Source organism: Paramormyrops kingsleyae, chromosome 24 (genome assembly GCF_048594095.1).
Source record: "Paramormyrops kingsleyae isolate MSU_618 chromosome 24, PKINGS_0.4, whole genome shotgun sequence".
Taxonomy (NCBI): Eukaryota; Metazoa; Chordata; class Actinopteri; order Osteoglossiformes; family Mormyridae; genus Paramormyrops; species Paramormyrops kingsleyae.
This window is the reverse complement of record NC_132820.1, coordinates 1,455,380-1,473,898: the sequence shown is the minus strand read 5'-3', so window position 1 is coordinate 1,473,898 and position 18,519 is coordinate 1,455,380. Positions and strand designations below refer to the sequence as shown.

The 18,519-nt window shown below is 47.5% G+C and overlaps 1 protein-coding gene across 1 annotated transcript in view; it reads right to left on the bottom strand.

Moving 5' to 3' along the window:
• LOC111836308 (NLR family CARD domain-containing protein 3-like) overlaps positions 1–18,519 on the bottom strand; it is a 50,463-nt gene that overhangs the window by 11,165 nt on the left and 20,779 nt on the right. The window contains exon 4 of the mRNA XM_072706486.1: positions 4,110–4,223. Coding sequence (XP_072562587.1) covers positions 4,110–4,223 — 114 coding nt within the window. The remainder of the gene's footprint in view (positions 1–4,109; positions 4,224–18,519) is intronic.

Genomic DNA, 18,519 nt, shown 5'->3' with positions numbered 1-18,519 from the left:
AAATACTCAGACCGGCCCGTCTGGCACTAACAACCATGCCACGCTCAAAATTGCTTAAATCACCTTTCTTTCCCATTCTGACATTCAGTTTGGAGTTCAGGAGATTGTCTTGACCAGGACCACACCCCTAAATGCATTGAAGCAACTGCCATGTGATTGGTTGATTAGATAATTGCATTAATGAGAAATTGAACAGGTGTTCCTAATAATCCTTTAGGTGAGTGTATATATATATGTATATATACAAATATAGGCCTAGTTGCAATGTACATTACTTCACAGTGTCGTCGTATTACTTTCATCAAATATTTTAAACAGCTTATTTAGAGCATAGTCATGAGTTAAAAGCACAAGAACAGTTTTAAAACATAGATGTCAATGATATATATTTTTGTCCCTCCCTTGTTTTGTCTTCCATCATCTCACTGATGGTCTGAGTAATTTCATGGATAAGCGCTTTGGTATCTATCGCTGATTTTGCCATGTCCATTACTGTTGTAGATTCCCGGTTAGCCATCTCGGTTGTTTTATCGGGTTTTAAGGTATGTATTTGCAGTTGTTTTATCGGGTTTTGAGGTCTGTATTTGCAGTTGTTTTATTGGGTTTTGAGGTCTGTATTTGCAGTTGTTTTATCGGGTTTTGAGGTCTGTATTTGCAGTTGTTTTGTCGGTATTGGAGGCATATTAATGATCTTTCCAGTGCCACGTAACTTAGGAAAAAAATGACTTGTAAAGAGAAACGAAAATAAGCCCATGAACTTTGTTATAAATGGTTGTTTAATCCGTGGTGGTGGGAGCTAAGCTGAAACACGTCTACCCAGCAACCATGACACGAGCCCCATGTTTTAAAGTGTATTGTTTTTCTATTTCGTAAAATATCAGGGTATCGTCAATGTTTAACCTTTTTTTTTTTCCTCCCCCCATGTCCCCTCCTGAGCGCCGTATAAATCTGCATGGGATCGGTACTTAATTTAAGAAATTCCCACCAGGCTGCCAATGATGAGCTAATATTGATGCTCTTAAAGCAGCAATGTTTTTAATGGTGAGGCTGATAAAGGGCAGATCCTGGATTTGGACGTCATTACAGAATGTTTGTTCGATATCCAACCAGATATGGTCTACTGGATATTGTTTGATCCATTTTAGTATATACTGTAGTCTACTGGCAAGATAATTGTAGAAATTATGCTGCAGAAGGTGCCCCAGATCAGGAAGACATCCTGTGTGGTCCCTGCTCCAAAGAAAAGGCACTCCAGCTCCCTTAAGGACTACAGACCGGTCGCTCTCACTTTTGTTGTCATGATGAACTTTAAGAGGCTGGTGCTGAAACAGCTCTAACCTCCTGGTAACAGACCAGCTGGATCTCCTGCAGGTTTGCCTACCAGGGACACACAGGTGTGGATGATGCTCTGATCCACATGCTCCACAGAGCTACTCCCACCTACACAAAGCCAGCACCACAGTCAGCATCAGGTTCTTGAACTCCAGTGCCCTTAACACCATCCAGCCTCTCAGATGGAGACACAAGCTCGGGACAAAACAGCTTGATGCCCCAAAGTCACTTGGATCATGGACTATCTGACCAACAGATGACAGTTTAAGAGGCAACACTGGGCACCTGAGGGAACCGTCCTGTCTCCCCCTTCCTGTTTACCATCTATGCATCGGACTCCCAGGACAGCACCAGCTCTTGGCATCTACAGAAGCTGTCAGATATCTATCCTACAATGGAGGAGGCAAGGAATGGAGAAGAATCAAAGCACAGGGAGCCATATAGAGGAGCTGATGTTGGATTTCTAGCAGGTTAAGAAGCCCCTGAGGCCAGTCACCATCCAGAGGGAGGGTGTGGGGGTGGGGCAGTGTTACCTTAAGTACCTGGGGGTCAACACAGCAGCACTGTGCAAGAAAGGCCATTGCAGATTCTACTTTGCAAGGAGGAACAGGTCTGTTTGGAAAGCAGACTCTCTAAATTGTTGGAACAAGGCCAGCTCCATCACAGCACTGACCTTAAACTCATCAGGAAGGCCAGCTCCATCACAGCACTGACCTTAAACTCATCAGGAAGGCCAGCTCCATCACAGGACTGACCTTAAACAAACTCATCAGGAAGGCCAGCTCCATCACAGGACTGACCCTGAACAAACTCATCAGGAAGGCCAGCTCCATCACAGGACTGACCCTGAACAAACTCATCAGGAAGGCCAGCTCCATCACAGGACTGACCCTGAACAAACTCATCAGGAAGGCCAGCTCCATCACAGGACTGACCCTGAACAAACCCTTCAGGAAGACCAGCTCCATCACAGGACTGACCCTGAACAAACTCACCAAGAAGGCCAGCTCCATCACAGGACTGACCCTGAACAAACTCATCAGGAAAGCCAGCTCCATCACAGGACTGACCCTGAACAAACTCATCAGGAAAGCCAGCTCCATCACAGGACTGACCCTGAACAAACTCATCAGGAAGGCCAGCTCCATCACAGGACTGACCCTGAACAAACTCACCAGGAAGGCCAGCTCCATCACAGGACTTACCCTGAACAAACTCACCAAGAAGGCCAGCTCCATCACAGGACCGACCCTGAACAAACTCATCAGGAAGGCCAGCTCCATCACAGGACCGACCCTGAACAAACTCATCAGGAAGGACAGCTCCATCACAGGACCGACCCTGAACAAACTCATCAGGAAGGCCAGCTCCATCACAGGACCGACCCTGAACAAACTCACCAGGAAGGCCAGCTCCATCACAGGACTTACCCTGAACAAACTCACCAAGAAGGCCAGCTCCATCACAGGACCGACCCTGAACAAACTCATCAGGAAGGCCAGCTCCATCACAGGACCGACCCTGAACAAACTCATCAGGAAGGCCAGCTCCATCACAGGACTGACCCTGAACAAACTCATCAGGAAGGCCAGCTCCATCACAGGACTGACCCTGAACAAACTCATCAGGAAGGGCATCTCCATCACAGGACTGACCCTGAACAAACTCATCAGGAAGGCCAGCTCCATCACAGGACTGACCCTGAACAAACTCATCAGGAAGGCCAGCTCCATCACAGGACTGACCCTGAACAAACCCTTCAGGAAGACCAGCTCCATCACAGGACTGACCCTGAACAAACCAATCAGGAAGGCCAGCTCCATCACAGGACTGACCCTGAACAAACTCATCAGGAAGACCAGCTCCATCACAGGACTGACCCTGGAGGTTGGCAAAAGTCAAGAACATCATTCTTCCCATGCACTCTGGAGGGTGCCATCTTGGTGCACTTTCACCGAAGTGCTACTGAGGATTTTGTCTACCTGTGGCCATTAAGCCCAGTTCACTTCACTTCACTTTGCCACATGCCGTTACGGTCAGTGCATAGTCTGTAAACATACTACATTTGTCAGTCGACACACAGTCATGGTTGGTGCACGAGTACAGCAATAAAATTCCACCAGAATAGGGGAAAATAGTTTTCTTGCACAGGCACAGTCGACACGTCCCGACTCACAAAAATTCCAACAGACCCAAAATCTGGACTGTACACTCCATGTAGGCATGACAAAAATTACCTCGGTTGAACTATGTGCACAAATCATAAGAAAGAAAGCAATTGTTTGTTTTTTTTTCCTGATGGATTAACAGGACAACCCAGCTGGCTATTAACAGACACTGTTCCATTAAACATGATAAAACTGAAGCCTTATTCTGAGCATAATCTAATGAGTCCATGAGGATGCATTTATTTTTTATTGAAACAGAAACATCCGTATTGTTCAGTCATTTCTAATGGATAATCAGCAGTGTACAGGTTAGCCTGCTTTTTCCAGCTGTATGCTGTGAATTGAAATCTTAAATGCAATTTTCAATTAACTAACTTCCAATTCGCAGGAAGTCAGTCTTTACAGTAATCCTCATATCCTTTTACTTCAAATGAATTTATCGAAAACAAACAAAACATCTGTTTAAAATTTCAAAGACAATAACATTTGTGAAAGATAAAAAAAGATGCATTCTTTGAAAAGCTATTTTCCTCATAGCTTGTGTGCCTGTATGCCTTTTGACTGAGAGTCCGAGTATTTTAAACAGTGCTTGTTTAAATGCACATTTACCTCTGATCTGTAGGAAAAGGTCCCTTTCTGAAGTTGAGTGGAGGCGGCATTGACCTGTCACTCTTCATGGAAACACAGCTGGGTGCAGGTGAGCCTGCTCTCTCCATCAGGACACTGTGGACAGAGAGAGGAAACAAACCCTCATTATATAAATATAATTCATACAATGTGGGCAGCATCACATTAAATCTTCAGTTGATCAGTCTTCTGCTTAACCAGCCGTGAAGCTCTTCATGCAAACAGACTTTTAGCTTTAATGTGAAATAAACCTTCTAATATAAAGTTAATATTCCTGTTTGAAAGGTTTAGTTATCACTGTAACAGCCTCTGTCACTAGACTTGGCTGCTGTTCCTCTTTCCCAGTTTGTTTGTATCTGTATTTGTTCTCTACCGCGTTACAGTATGTGGTCATTTAGGGTAGGAGGGATGATGTGATGGTTGCCTCTAAAATAGAAGAACTGGCTGATTTTGGAGGAAAGAGGAAAGAAAGGAAATGCTGAGGTATTTTATTATTAAACTACAAATATTAATGTGCCCCCCAGCCTTAGCTAGGAACCCTGTTTACTTTTACCTTATGGCCTGACTATAGACCCACAGACACATGCATGTTAGTGGGCTGTAACACTGTTACCTCTCAGGCCCCTTTGTTTTACACCCCACAGGGGGGGTCATTGCAGACACAGCTCCTCTCTCCTTATACCCCACAGGGGGGGTCATTTCAGAAGCAGGTTCCTCCATTTTGGTGCTGATCCACGGCAGATGATTCCTACTGGGGTCTCTGTGAACATGAAGGGTAAACAGACACATACAAATAGAATATCTAACAATCAACACTTTTACGTTGAACTGGATGTTACTGGATTAACAATGTCACGCTAACAGTTATCGGCAGTTTTTTTCTTAAGAAAACGCCACACAGTCGCAGATCTTTATCTACTTTATTCCCGTAGTGTCACACGCTCCATGTTCGGCAGCGCTGCATTTCAGGTGAACTCAAGTCATTAAAACATTCTATATAAATGTGTTACTTTGTCGAATGTTAAGCGAATTATTCCATAATGTTTACTCCAGGCGATTATTTATAGTGTATCGAATTACATTAAACGTCTAATTATACTGAGAAGTATTAAATCCCAGCATGTGTGTTAAACAGGGGCAGATTTAAGGGGCGGCCACCGCACATCAAAATAATAAAGAACTAAATTTGGATTATTTTATTTTCTAAACAGATTCACAGAACTGACACGGTGCGGTGTGCCCCCCCAATAAGTATAACTGCCCCTCGCAACAGCCCCCCCAATCAAAATTTTCTGCCGACGCCGCAAGTTAAACACGCTTATTTTATTATTAATTGTATCTGCTGACTATAATCTTACCTTGCAATACAAAATATACTTTTCCAGCGTCTTATTCGTGTTCCTTACTGACGTGGCGACTCTGGCTTTAAATCTTTCACTTTCATTTACAGATTAATGTTCGTCCAGTAGGGGGGGGGTGAACCTGCCCTCCGGTAACTGACTGGCTGCACCTGGAGGTGCGGAGGAATGTCGCAGGAATGTCGCTTAAAGGACACTGAGACAGAGGGGGAGGGCAGTACGGAATAGGAAGCCTGGGTGTTTAACACAGCGCCCCCCCTTTTCACTGGCTGCCGGTTCGCAGTGGGGGACACGGTGTGGCTGTCGCCGATATCAGGGTGAAGGATGGGTGTGGCAGGAGCGGGGGTTAAATGTGTAGGGAAGACGGGGCTCCGTGTTAGCGGCAGGACTGGCAGCGGGGCGGGTCCAGCTGTGACGCCGGGGCTTGCGGTGGGTGCGGCGGCACAGCGGGGCGGATCCTCTCCTTTCGCTGGAGGAGGACGGGGAGGCTCGTGCTGCCTCCCTCCAGGGCAGTAAGCTAGTGATGGGAAGTGCGGCTCTTTTCAGAGAGCTGGCTCTTGTGGCACGGCTCCCAAAGAAGAACCGACTCTTTCGGCTCCCAAACGGCTCTTAACGTATCATCTGTAGCCTCATATTTGAGCCTAACTTGGCAAATACTGTATGAACGCTTTGTGTGTTGATAAACCCTTTTGCATTTAGTGTTTTTAAGAGAAGAAGCCTTATAATTGCCTAGTTTTGTGTATTTATTTTCTTACAAAAGCAGGCATTCTTACTTTTGTTTAATATTTTGATCAAACTTTTAACTTTAAGACAAAAACAAATGAACAAAACACTGCAAACAAATCCACAGAACAGAAACAGAGCCAAACTCAGTAACCAAACAGTATGTCCTCAGTGCAGGTTGACATTCAGAAAAACCAAATGCCTCAGCTTGGATGGGCTGATGCGGTTTCTCCTCTCAGTTAGTATCTGCCCTGTTTTTGAGAAGACTCTCTCCGAAGGAACAGATGCTGCCGCGATGCATAGTCTCCCCTCCATCACCTTCCCCAGGTGTGGGAAGACTGAGGCCTTGGCCTGCCACCAGCTCAGTGGGTCTTCTCCACGTTGGATGAGGGGCTCCTCAAGATAGCTGTAGTATTTCTCTCTGCAGCACCTCCTGCAGCTCCTCCATCAAAGAGCCTCCACACATCACTAGTCTGTGGCTCCTCCTCCACTTGGCCCTCTAATGGTGGAGCTGGCTGGCTGCTGGGCTGCGTTTCGCCGCTGCGGCAGTTATTCTCTGAAGTGCCTCCTCAATAGCTCTGCTGTCACTGAATACAAGCTTTTTAAGCCTAGGATCCAGTGATGGGGTTTCTGAGAGGACAGTGTTGAACTGCATACGCAGATATTTTCGGTCCATTGATGAGGACCAGGGTGGAGATGATGGCATCTTTTGTTTCAAGAATACGTTTCAACATATAAAATGTTGAGTTCCACACTCTTGTTTGGGCCTTAGTTCAGGCAACCCCATCTGGTGCTGTGTGGACTTCAGCCTCTCTGCAGCTGCTGTGCTTCTGTGGAAAAGCTCCACAATGACCTTCACCTCGTCCACGGTTGTTTTCACCACCGTCAGGGAATCTTATCATCAGGTTTAATGTACACTCACCTAAAGGATTATTAGGAACACCATACTAATACGGTGTTTGACCCCCTTTCGCCTTCAGAACTGCCTTAATTCTACGTGGCATTGATTCAACAAGGTGCTGAAAGCATTCTTTAGAAATGTTGGCCCATATTGATAGGATAGAATCTTGCAGTTGATGGAGATTTGTGGGATGCACATCCAGGGCACGAAGCTCCCGTTCCACCACATCCCAAAGATGCTCTATTGGGTTGAGATCTGGTGACTGTGGGGGCCATTGTAGTACAGTGAACTCATTGTCATGTTCAAGAAACCAATTTGAAATGATTCGAGCTTTGTGACATGGTGCATTATCCTACTGGAAGTAGCCATCAGAGGATGGGTACATGGTGGTCATAAAGGGATGGACATGGTCAGAAACAATGCTCAGGTAGGCCGTGGCATTTAAACGATGCCCAGTTGGCACTAAGGGGCCTAAAGTGTGCCAAGAAAACATCCCCCACACCATTACACCACCACCACCAGCCTGCACAGTGGAAACAAGGCATGATGGATCCATGTTCTCATTCTGTTTACGCCAAATTCTGACTCTACCATTTGAATGTCTCAACAGAAATCGAGACTCATCAGACCAGGCAACATTTTTCCAGTCTTCAACTGTCCAATTTTGGTGAGCTCGTGCAAATTGTAGCCTCTTTTTCCTATTTGTAGTGGAGATGAGTGGTACCCAGTGGGGTCTTCTGCTGTTGTAGCCCATCCGCCTCAAGGTTGTGCGTGTTGTGGCTTCACAAATGCTTTGCTGCATACCTCGGTTGTAACGAGTGGTTATTTCAGTCAAAGTTGCTCTTCTATCAGCTTGAATCAGTCGGCCCATTCTCCTCTGACCTCTAGCATCAACAAGGCATTTTCGCCCACAGGACTGCCGCATACTGGATGTTTTTCCCTTTGCACACCATTCTTTGTAAACCCTAGAAATGGTTGTGCGTGAAAATCCCAGTAACTGAGTAGATTGTGAAATACTCAGACCGGCCCGTCTGGCACTAACAACCATGCCACGCTCAAAATTGCTTAAATCACCTTTCTTTCCCATTCTGACATTCAGTTTGGAGTTCAGGAGATTGTCTTGACCAGGACCACACCCCTAAATGCATTGAAGCAACTGCCATGTGATTGGTTGATTAGATAATTACATTAATGAGAAATTGAACAGGTGTTCCTAATAATCCTTTAGGTGAGTGTATGTGTCAGACATGGGTAGTGGGTCCACTTCAGATTTTTATGGCTTTGGTGATGTTTCCAGCATTATCACTCACACAGCCCCCACTTTGTCCTGCACCTGCCACTCGTTTACCACTCCTAATAGCTCCTCTACCACGTTCTCTGCAGTGTTTCTGTCAGTGAACTCAAAGCAGTCCAGCAGGCAAGGTGTCATCTTGTAATTTTCAATAAAGTGGCAAGTGACAGACATGAAGGAGCAGGTGGGTCTAGAGGTCCAGCAGTCAGTTGTCAGGCAAACGGATGGAGCTTTTTTCACCCTGTCTTGCCATAATGCACGTTCTATGTCATATAGTTTTGGGATCATTTTTAGGGACGGTATTTTCTACTGGGTAGAGTGTACATGGGATTTAAGGCTTTGACAAAACTTTTAAAACCTTTGGCCTCCACAATGGAAAAGGGCTGGAAATCAGTGGCAATCATTTTATCCATTTTAACTCCTCATCAATACTGTGCTGTTTGGCTGGGGTCGTCTGCCTTGGTATAAACTGACTTATTTTGCTTTGAGTTGCAGTAAGAAAGGTTATACTTGCATGACTAGTAGCTGCTGCAGCAGCAGTTGTTGTTGGTTTGGGACCAGACCCCCCAGGGTCAGTAGACGTTGAGTCAGCTTGCCCTCTCTCCCCCAACTGCACTGTGGGATGGACAGTTCTGATGTGTCTGTGCAGGATTGTGGTGGAACCTGCTCTTGCTGTTATTTTCATTTTACAGTGAAGACGCTCTGCTCTGCTATTCCCAGTGTCTTTACACTGCAGCCAGATGCTGCTTCGTTTACAGCTGTCAGTCATATTTACGTTTTTGCGACGCCCTCGCACTCTCCTCCTCTTAGAGCCGATGTGGGACCAGGGACCAGGAACCATACAAGACCAGACATCAGTGAGACCCAGTGACCAGGAAAGATGGTAACAGAGCATTAAAGCAAAGGGGAATCAGGACAGAGACATGGGGCATAAAGCGGGTTTCAGACCGAACGCGGCATGCGCTGCGCTCGCCGCGGGGTTTGCGCTTCCTCCGAAAAAACAGCGAGTGCGCTTAACGCGCCGCGCTTGCCGCGGGGCTCAGCGCAAGAAGTAGGCGTGGTTTTCTAAACTCTCCTGTTTTGTTGTTGTCCCGTCCCGCGGTCAGTCACGACAATGTATAAAAGAAAAGCACTAGCTCTGTTAGCACCAAGAAAGAATAGGCTGTGGGTGCATGAGACCCTCATATCCAGAGAGCAGCTTGGGGGATTCAGGCTGGTAAAGGAGCTGAGGTAGCCTGGGGACTGGAGGGTCTATTCTGTGAGGATGGGGACATATTGGAGGAGGTGGCCTTCTTCCTGACATAAGGCTCCAGGAAGCTCATGATTGTGAAGTACTTCCAGGTTATTTTCTGTTCTGCCCCTGCACCACTCTTCTTTTCTCTGACTTTCTTCCCCCTTAATATAACTGTCCCTGAGATTTTTCCAGGTCTTTTTACATTCGTCATCTATTAAAGTGGAGAAAATATGTCAAGTTTAAAGATAAAATATGTTTTAAGACATCCCAACCTGCAAAGGATCATTTCCTCCATACCCGCTTTGTGTGAGTGTGTGTTTCGAAGGGGCAGACCGAACGCTAGCCCGCTTCGATGCTTTGATTCTATTGATCGCGCGAAAATGCGTCACGGCGCACAGCGGTCAAAGTTCAACGAATTTCAACTTTGACCGCGGTGCGCGCACAAGGCCACCGAGTGGCACGCAAGCCATAGAGAATAATGGGTTTCAGAGCAAAGCGCAGCGCATGCCGCGTTCGGTCTGAAAGCCGCTTAAGACACCAAACCAGGGGAATAAGAATGGGAAACGCCTCTGGGAACAGGACCTGGGCACTTAGGCAGTATGGATCATGGAGGGAGGATGGACCAAGGGAATATCACTGCGAGGCAGAAAAGCAGTTTATATACAGTCTTCAGTCTAATCTCCTGTCTGACTTTCTGCTTTTCCTCCTGGCCAGTGAACTATCAAAGCATGTTTATGTCAATGAATGGACTATTTAGGTTGTTTCAGTTCAGAGTCTTTGTAGTGAGTCCAAAGGTATCTTGCCCATGGCCTCTGCAGCAACGGAGTACTGAGTGTAACCTTGTCTGAAAACCAGGTCTACATAATGTACAAGGCAGGGTGTGAACAAGCAAATGTGCTGCATTACATCATCTCCCACTTCAGAGACCCCTGACACATACCTACCCTGCATTACATCATCTCCCGCTTCAGAGACCCCTGACACATACCTACCCTGCATTACATCATCTCCCGCTTCAGAGACCCCTGACACATACCTACCCTGCATTACATCATCTCCTGCTTCAGAGACCCCTGACACATACCTACCCTGCATTACATCATCTCCCGCTTCAGAGATCCCTGACACATACCTACCCTGCATTACACCATCTCCCGCTTCAGAGACCCCTGACACATACCTACCACCTGACACTGTGTCTCTGCTGGATAAACTGTCAGATTCTCCAGTGATGTCAAAGCAAATCAGTGTGGACAGCGAAAGACCCAGTACTGTCACTGGTACAGAGGTATGTGATGCAGGACTGGAAAACTGAAAATGAAATCTCCATATGGCAGAGAAACGCCAGACGTGAAGGAGAGGTTAATGAAAACAAAGTGCTGATACAGACAAACCGGTCTGACACGTCCATCAGTGTCAGATGTGCAGGAATTCAGGCGAGGCGGGATGTGACCAGACTGGGCGTGACGGAATGGAGGCTTAACTGACACAACAGTAAGTTACTGCCTGCTGTGCTGCATTGTTATTACCGTCCACATGTGAAAAGACAGGACATCCGTGTAAATTCAAAGCAGCTGAATACTGTCCAGTTCATGCTGGCGGCTGGTTTTAGTCGGTCTGAGATGGCTTGATATAGTCTTAGGTGACCATGTCCCAGCACTTGCTGGTTTAGCTGGGTGGACTGTGGAAGCCGTTGGGTATTATTGTTACGGACGCGGGGCATGGTGCAGGCAGGGAAAGGAAGGTGACAATCCCCTTGCGGTTCTGAGACAAACAGAGGTTTACAAAACAAAACCAGAACATTAAGGGAAACTACAAGATAAAAGGGACCATTAGGGGTCAGGAACCAAATAGGGAAAGATACTGAATTAACTAAAAATCACGAAACAAAGTACAACTAAGAAACTAAGCAAAACCACAGGGAATAGATCTGGGGGTATTTTTTGTACGTGGATTACTGGTTTAGCCGGATGTAATTGTGACGATTTGGCATGATCCTGGATCTGTCGGCTTTTTGAAACTCTTGCTGGGTGTGTTGTCATGGCAGCACATTCAAATCCTCAAACCTGCTCGGAGCTGGTTTGTTCTGTGTAAACAAGGATGCAACACCAGAGTGTTCAATTTGATTTCCAACATGCCACAGTGAGGGGAGGGGGGAGGAGCCGGGTCTGTGGTGTACTGGCCTTTAACAGCTCCTGTTCGTGCTCCACCCAGAGCAGGTGGGTGAGGTTCTCCATCTGCTGCTATCTTAGCATCTCTCCAGTTCTGCTCCGTTACTCACAGATTGATCACCTCTCCATGACTCTTACCAGCGATCAGCAAAGCCTTCCCCTCTCCCCTGTGCTGTAAATACTGCAGCACATACTACTGTCCTTCTGCTTGTCAGGGAATCCTTTTCCTATCGATACTGTACTCATGAGATTTGTATCATTTCATTGTGCCTGTGTCGTGTGACCGTGCACTGTTGCATATAGTATTTTAGAACATAATGAGAACATAATGTGAAAAACAAAACTAGTGTAATGATTGCACATTGATCAGTGGGAGTGTAACAAGGCTAGGAGGGCCTGATTAAAATACATTTTAAGAAGATAAGTTTTAAAAATCAGTTCTGTTACCCAGGCTAATACTGGTCACTACTTTGTATTGCCTGGGAAATTGGTCTCGACCCCCCGAGTCTCCAGACTACATAAAGAAATGAACAATTAATTACTTAAGGCCTGGTGTTTGGGTCCTAAATGTATTAAAGTCCTAAATGCATTAAAGGTCCTAAATGCATTAAAGTTTGGTGTTTGGGGGTTGGGGTGGGGGGCGGTGGTGCCCCCTGGGTGTTGGCGCCGGGCGTCTGGGCGTGCCTGGCCTGATGCCCGCTGCCCTGCGGCGTATCACCTATTACCCCCCCGCCCCCCCCCCCCCCCAGCCCGCATCCACCTACACCACACATAGGTAATGGGGGGTGATCAGCTATTCACCCCCCATCTCTTTTAACTACACTTTAGACGCCACACCAAAGACATCACGCCGCACCACACAGAGGGAAGGGGGGGGATGATTAGCCACTCACCCCCCCCCCCCTCATTATTTTAACTGCATTTCAGACATACATCCATGTCACACCACTCTTTCACATAGGGCCTTGGAGGGCGAGGGGAGCTGTGCAGGTCCTGGGTCGGCTGCTTCGGCTGCCCGCAGCTGGACTGCGCAGCTCCCTTCCCCTCTATTTTAACTCCACCTTAGACACTTAGGGCTTGGGGGGGCCGGTGGGGGGGGACCACAGCTCTGGCTGGGGTGCCTTTTCCCCATATGCTCCCCCATATTTTAACGACACCTTAGTTCACAGACATGTACACCCTAAATGATCAAGGTGTATGGGGGGCGGATGGGGTGGGGGGTTCTGGGTGTGGCGGGGGCAGCGGGCGCTGGCGGGTGGGCTTGGGGGGGGGGCGGAGGCTGCATCTGTGGGGCGCTGCCGGGATGCCCGCTCGCCTGGGATCTGGGGGGGTGGGGAACATCCTCTGGGGCCCCCACTGGGCAAGTCCAGGGCATCTGTTGCCGGACCTCAATGACGAGCAGGTGTGACTGAGAGTGTGTGACTGAGAGTGTGTATGTGTGTATGCATGGATCTGTGAGTCTGCATGTTTGTCCTGGAACGGGGGGGCACGTGGATAATGGGGCGGTGCAGGGGCGGTAGTGAGGGGATTTGGGGGGGTCTGGGTTTGGGGGAGGGGGGGTCGGGGTAGCCAGGGGCGTGGGTGCCTGGTGACTCTCAGGGTGTCTCCCTGGTCTCCCAGGTGGGGGTTCTTGGGGGGGTGCAGGTTTGCCTGGAGCTGGCGGGCCCCCGGGGGGGTCGGCGTGCTGCCGCCTGTGGCCGTGGGGCTCCTGGCTCGTGCTCGCCGGTGGGGGGCGCCCGGTGCCTCCCCCCTCTGCCTCCTTGGGCGGACGCGCAGCCCTGCGGTGGCGGGGGGCCCGGGTACCTGCCCGCTGTGGGGCGGCTGGGTCCATGGTCGCTCGGGGCTCTCCTGGCCATCTGGGGGCTCCGGGGCGGCGTGGTTGTGGCCTCGCACACTCACTGGGAATCATTCCATGTTAACCTGCACACTCATACATACACTCACAGCACACAAACATACACACATACACACACACACGTACATAAAAGAGAGCCCAGGGCTTTCTAGCCCTATTTTATCCCTCTCTCTCCTTGTCTGGTTGTGTGTGTGTGTGAGTGTGTATGTTTGTGTGGCTTCCATTCTTTGTTCTCAGATGCAGATACTGGTGCGGCGATATCCAGACTGTGTTCCTGTTGGTCTGCTTATGTATGTTTTTCTTTGATATTAATGTATTTAGTTCCAGAAGCAGATACTGGCACAAGCTTATTCACTGTCATAATGGTACCACTGGTTTCTTTGTATACTTTTTATGCACCTGGATCTTGTTTTTCAGATACAGCAGCTGGTGTGATGATGCAATGTCCAGCAGTAAGATGCAGAAGCTGTCCTTTTGTTACTCTCTTCTTTTGTTACTCTCTCCTTTTGTTACTCTTTCCTTTTGTTACTCTCTCCTTTTGTTACTCTTTCCTTTTGTTACTCTTTCCTTTTGTTACTCTCTCCTTTTGTTACTCTCTCCTTTTGCTCTACTTTTTCTTAACTTGTAATGTATTATTTTTCTTTCCCTGTTTTTCTCTCTCTATCTGACTCCCCCCCCCTTTTTAATAATTTTTTTGTGTATTTATTTATTTATTTATTTTTCTTCTTCTCTCTCTCCTCTTTCTCTCCCTCCTCTCTTCCTGTCTTTATCTCTCCTATTTCAGTTAACTTTCCCTGTCAGCTCCGGCTTCATGCCGCAATAATCTATGATGGTGAATAAAGAGTATACCTCAAGTAACAAGAGGAGCTTAATCCGAAGCTCCACTTGGCAAAATCAAAGTGTCGGCACAATAAAGCACCCAGACTAACATCCTGCTTGATAAACTGCCGACACGACAGTAAAAAAAAAAAAGAGATGCCTGAGTGATTAGGTGTCCAAAGCCTGTGAGATACTGGCACCATATCCAAGGTGCCCCATTGCGGGGACCCAGATAAACAGCTTTTGGAAATGGATTCATGCATTTGATCTAACTCAGTACAGAAAATCACCCCCATACATCCAGACAGGACATCAAGGGCTGTGCTGCGTTTAATCATAAGCTTGTTAAGGTATAGAGGCCTTCATAAATGTCGAGTTTAGCAAGAACAATGAGGTCAATCCTCTTTGAAAGCTGCCAGCTGAGAGAGCATGTTGGATTATTGAACCAGACATACAGTAATAATGGCTTAAACAAGTTGATCTATCAATCTATTTTATAATAATACACTGGTCCTTTCTGAATAACCCCTCACTCTGTTGAATACAGTGATCTGATGCTCATTGCTAATGTATGGGCTGCAGCACTTGATACACACTCACAGGGTAATAATTCATTGCATGGAGATTTCGGGTCACTTACATTTTCTACATATTGTGTGTGGTGAGTGTAATAACCAGAGGAAACATGGTAATCTACTCAAACGTCTAGGTCTGATTTAGACATGGAGTCAAGGCAAGAGAAAATGTTATTTACTGATTTTCAAAGTGTTCTGTCATCGGTAACACTTTACCTGAGGGGCACAAATAATGTAGTATTATGCTGGTACTTATGTATTAATTAACCACAAACTAAGTCTTAGTGATCAGCTTGATTTTGTCCGTAAATATGGCCGCTGGACACGCTGCACCTGACCACTGCGGTCGCCGGGCAGGAAACGGCAACATCACGTTCATCTCACACACGTATCTCACACCACCCTCACCCATGTGGACAGTAGTAATGGGAATTATGTAAGGCTGCTGTTTGTGGATCACAGCTCAGCCTTCAACACCATCGTCCCATTTAGGCTGTTCACCAAACTGAGGGACCTGGGTCTGAACTCCCAGCTGTGCAGGTGGGTGTTAGATTTCCTCACTGGTAGACCACAGACAGTGAGAGTGGGACCCCGTGTGTCCAACACCATCACCCTCAGCACTGGAGCTCCTTAAGGGTGTGTTCTGAGCCCCCTGCTCTACACGCTCTACACCTATAACTGCGTCGCCTCCAACAGCTCCAACACCATTGTGAAGTTTGCGGACGACACAGTGGTAATTGGACTCATCACCAACAACGATGAGTCGGCCTACTTGAGGGAGGTGAAGATCCTGTCGGTATGGTGTAGGTCCAACTGCCTCAGTCTGAATGTCAGCAAAACTAATGTGCAGGTGTGACTGGGAGTGTGTGTCTGAGTGTGTGTATGAGTGCATGTATGGATCTGTGTGTCTGCAGGTTTGTCCTGGTACGGGGAGCACGTGGATGATGGGGCGGTGTAGGGGCGGCAGTGAGGGGACTTGGGAGAGGGAGGATGCGGGGGCTGGGGAGGGAGGGTTGGGATCTGGGCTTGGGGAAGGGGGGGTCGGGGTAGCCAGGGGCGGGTGTGCTTGGTGGCTCTCGGGGCGTCCCCCTGGTCCCCCGGGTGGGGTTCTTGGGGGGGGGCGGGTCTCCCCGGGGCTGGCGGGGCCCCCGCGGGGCGTGCGGGTGGTCTGGGCTCCGGGCTCTGTCCGTGCCTGTGCGGCCGCCCCCCCCCCCGCTCTGCCGCCTGTGGCCGTGGGGCTCCGGGCTCGTGCTCGCTGGTGGGGGGCGCCCGGTGCCTCCTCCCTCTGCCTCCTTGGGCAGACGCGCAGCCCTCCAGTGGCGGGGGGACCGGGTACCTGGCCGCTGTGGGGCGGCTGGGTCCATGACCCGTCGGGGCTCTCCTGGCCTTCTGCGGGCCCCGGGGCGGTGTTGTTGTGGCCTCGCTCACTCACTGGGAATCATTCCATGTTAACCTGCACACTCATACATACACTCACAGCACACAAACATACACACACATATGTGTACACACACATATACACGTACATATGCACACGCACACACATACACACACTTTCATATCAACACACATACACTTAGAATGCACACACACAAAGACATGCGCGCACACACACACACACACACACACACACAAGAGAGCCTAGGGCTCTCTTCCCCCATTTTATTCCTCTTTCTCCTTGTCTGGGTGTGTGTGTGTGAGAGAGTATGTGTGAAAGTTGGTGTGTGGCTTCCACTCCCTCCTCTCAGATGCAGATACGGGTACGACGATATTTAGACAGTGTTCCTGGTGGTCTGCTTATGCATATATATTTATTTTCTTTCGTTGGTATTAACGTATTTAATTCCAGAAGCAGATACTGGCACAAGCACATTCCCATGTCATAATGGTACCACTGGTTTCTTTGTGTGTATACTGTTTGTGTGTGTCCCTGGATCTTATCTTTCAGAAACAGCAGCTGGTGTGATCATATGGTGTAAAGCAGCAAGATGCAGAAGCTGTCCTTTTATTACTCTTTCCTTTTTGTTCTACTGTTTGTTATGTATTATTTCTCTTTCCCTGTATCTCTCTCTCTCTGACCCCCCTCCTTATTTTATTTTTATTATGTATTTATTTATTTTTCTACTTCCTCTGTCTCTTACCCCTTTCTCTCCTTTCTCACTTTCTCTCTCTATCTCTTTCCCCCCTGTCAGCTCCGGCTTTGTGGCGCAATGACATAAAAATGATTAATAAAGAGTAGACGTCAAGTAACAAGAGGAGCTTAAATCCGAAGCTCCACTTGGTAAAATAAAAGTGTTGGCACAATAAGGCACCCAGACTAATATCCTGCTTGCTAAACTGCCGGACACGACAAGGGGGAAAAAAAAAAAAAAAACTAAAGAGCTGATAGTGGACTACAGCAAGAAGAAGCAGCGCTCCTTCTCACCGCTCCAGATCAACAGTGTTCCAGTGGAGAGGGTGGATAACATCAAGTACCTTGGGGTTCTGCTCACTGAGGACCTCACTTGGCATTCACATGTCAGCACTCTGGTCACCTGGGCGAGGAGGCGGCTGTACCAGCTGAGGCAGCTGAGGAGACTTAGGGTCACTCCAGTGATCCTAAAAACCTTCTACTCAGCTGCTGTGGAGAGCATCCTGACCATGAACATCACGGCATGGTTTGGGAGCTGTTCTCTAAAGGAGCACAAAGCCCTGCAGAGGGTGATCAGGGCGGCCGAGCGTCGTGTCAGATCTCCTCTGCCCTCCCTGCTGGACACCTACAAAAAACACTGCAGGTCCAGAGGTACTAAGATAATTAAGGACTCCTTACACCCCGCAAACTGTCTGTTCCGCAGGCTGAACTCAGGAAGACGGTTCCGTTGCCTGATGTCCAGGACAGAGAGACTCAGGAAGAGTTTTTTCCCCCAGGCCATAAGGCTTCTCAATTCAAACTAATTCTGGTCCTTCTGTACACTATGTATGTTTGTACTGGAATTCACATATGCTGCACATGTTCACTTTACTGCACAAATAACTTTAGTCTGTACATCACCTCGCCATTGCACTACACATTAGACTGTATATTTGGATTGTATACTTAGATTATATACTTGATTTGATAGATTGTATTTATATATTGTAATTTTCTTTTTTACTCCCACTTCTTACCTTTTCTCTTCTATTTCTGCACAGCCAAACAGGGCGACTCAGAGATACATTTCACTGCATGTGTACTGTATGTGACAAATAAACCTCTTGAACCTTGAATCTCAAACGGTTAAATGCTGAACTTCAGCGGCACGATTTCTGTTCCTGCAAAATATATGGATGATTTTTGCCTCATAAAATTCTTGTTTTTTTATTATGAAAGAACGCAAATAACTGCTAATTACAAACTGCCATAAAACAAAGCGTGCCGTTAAAATGTTATAAATATGATTATAATCTAATTCTGAACCTCTTTTATTCAGTAATCTATGTTTTGTC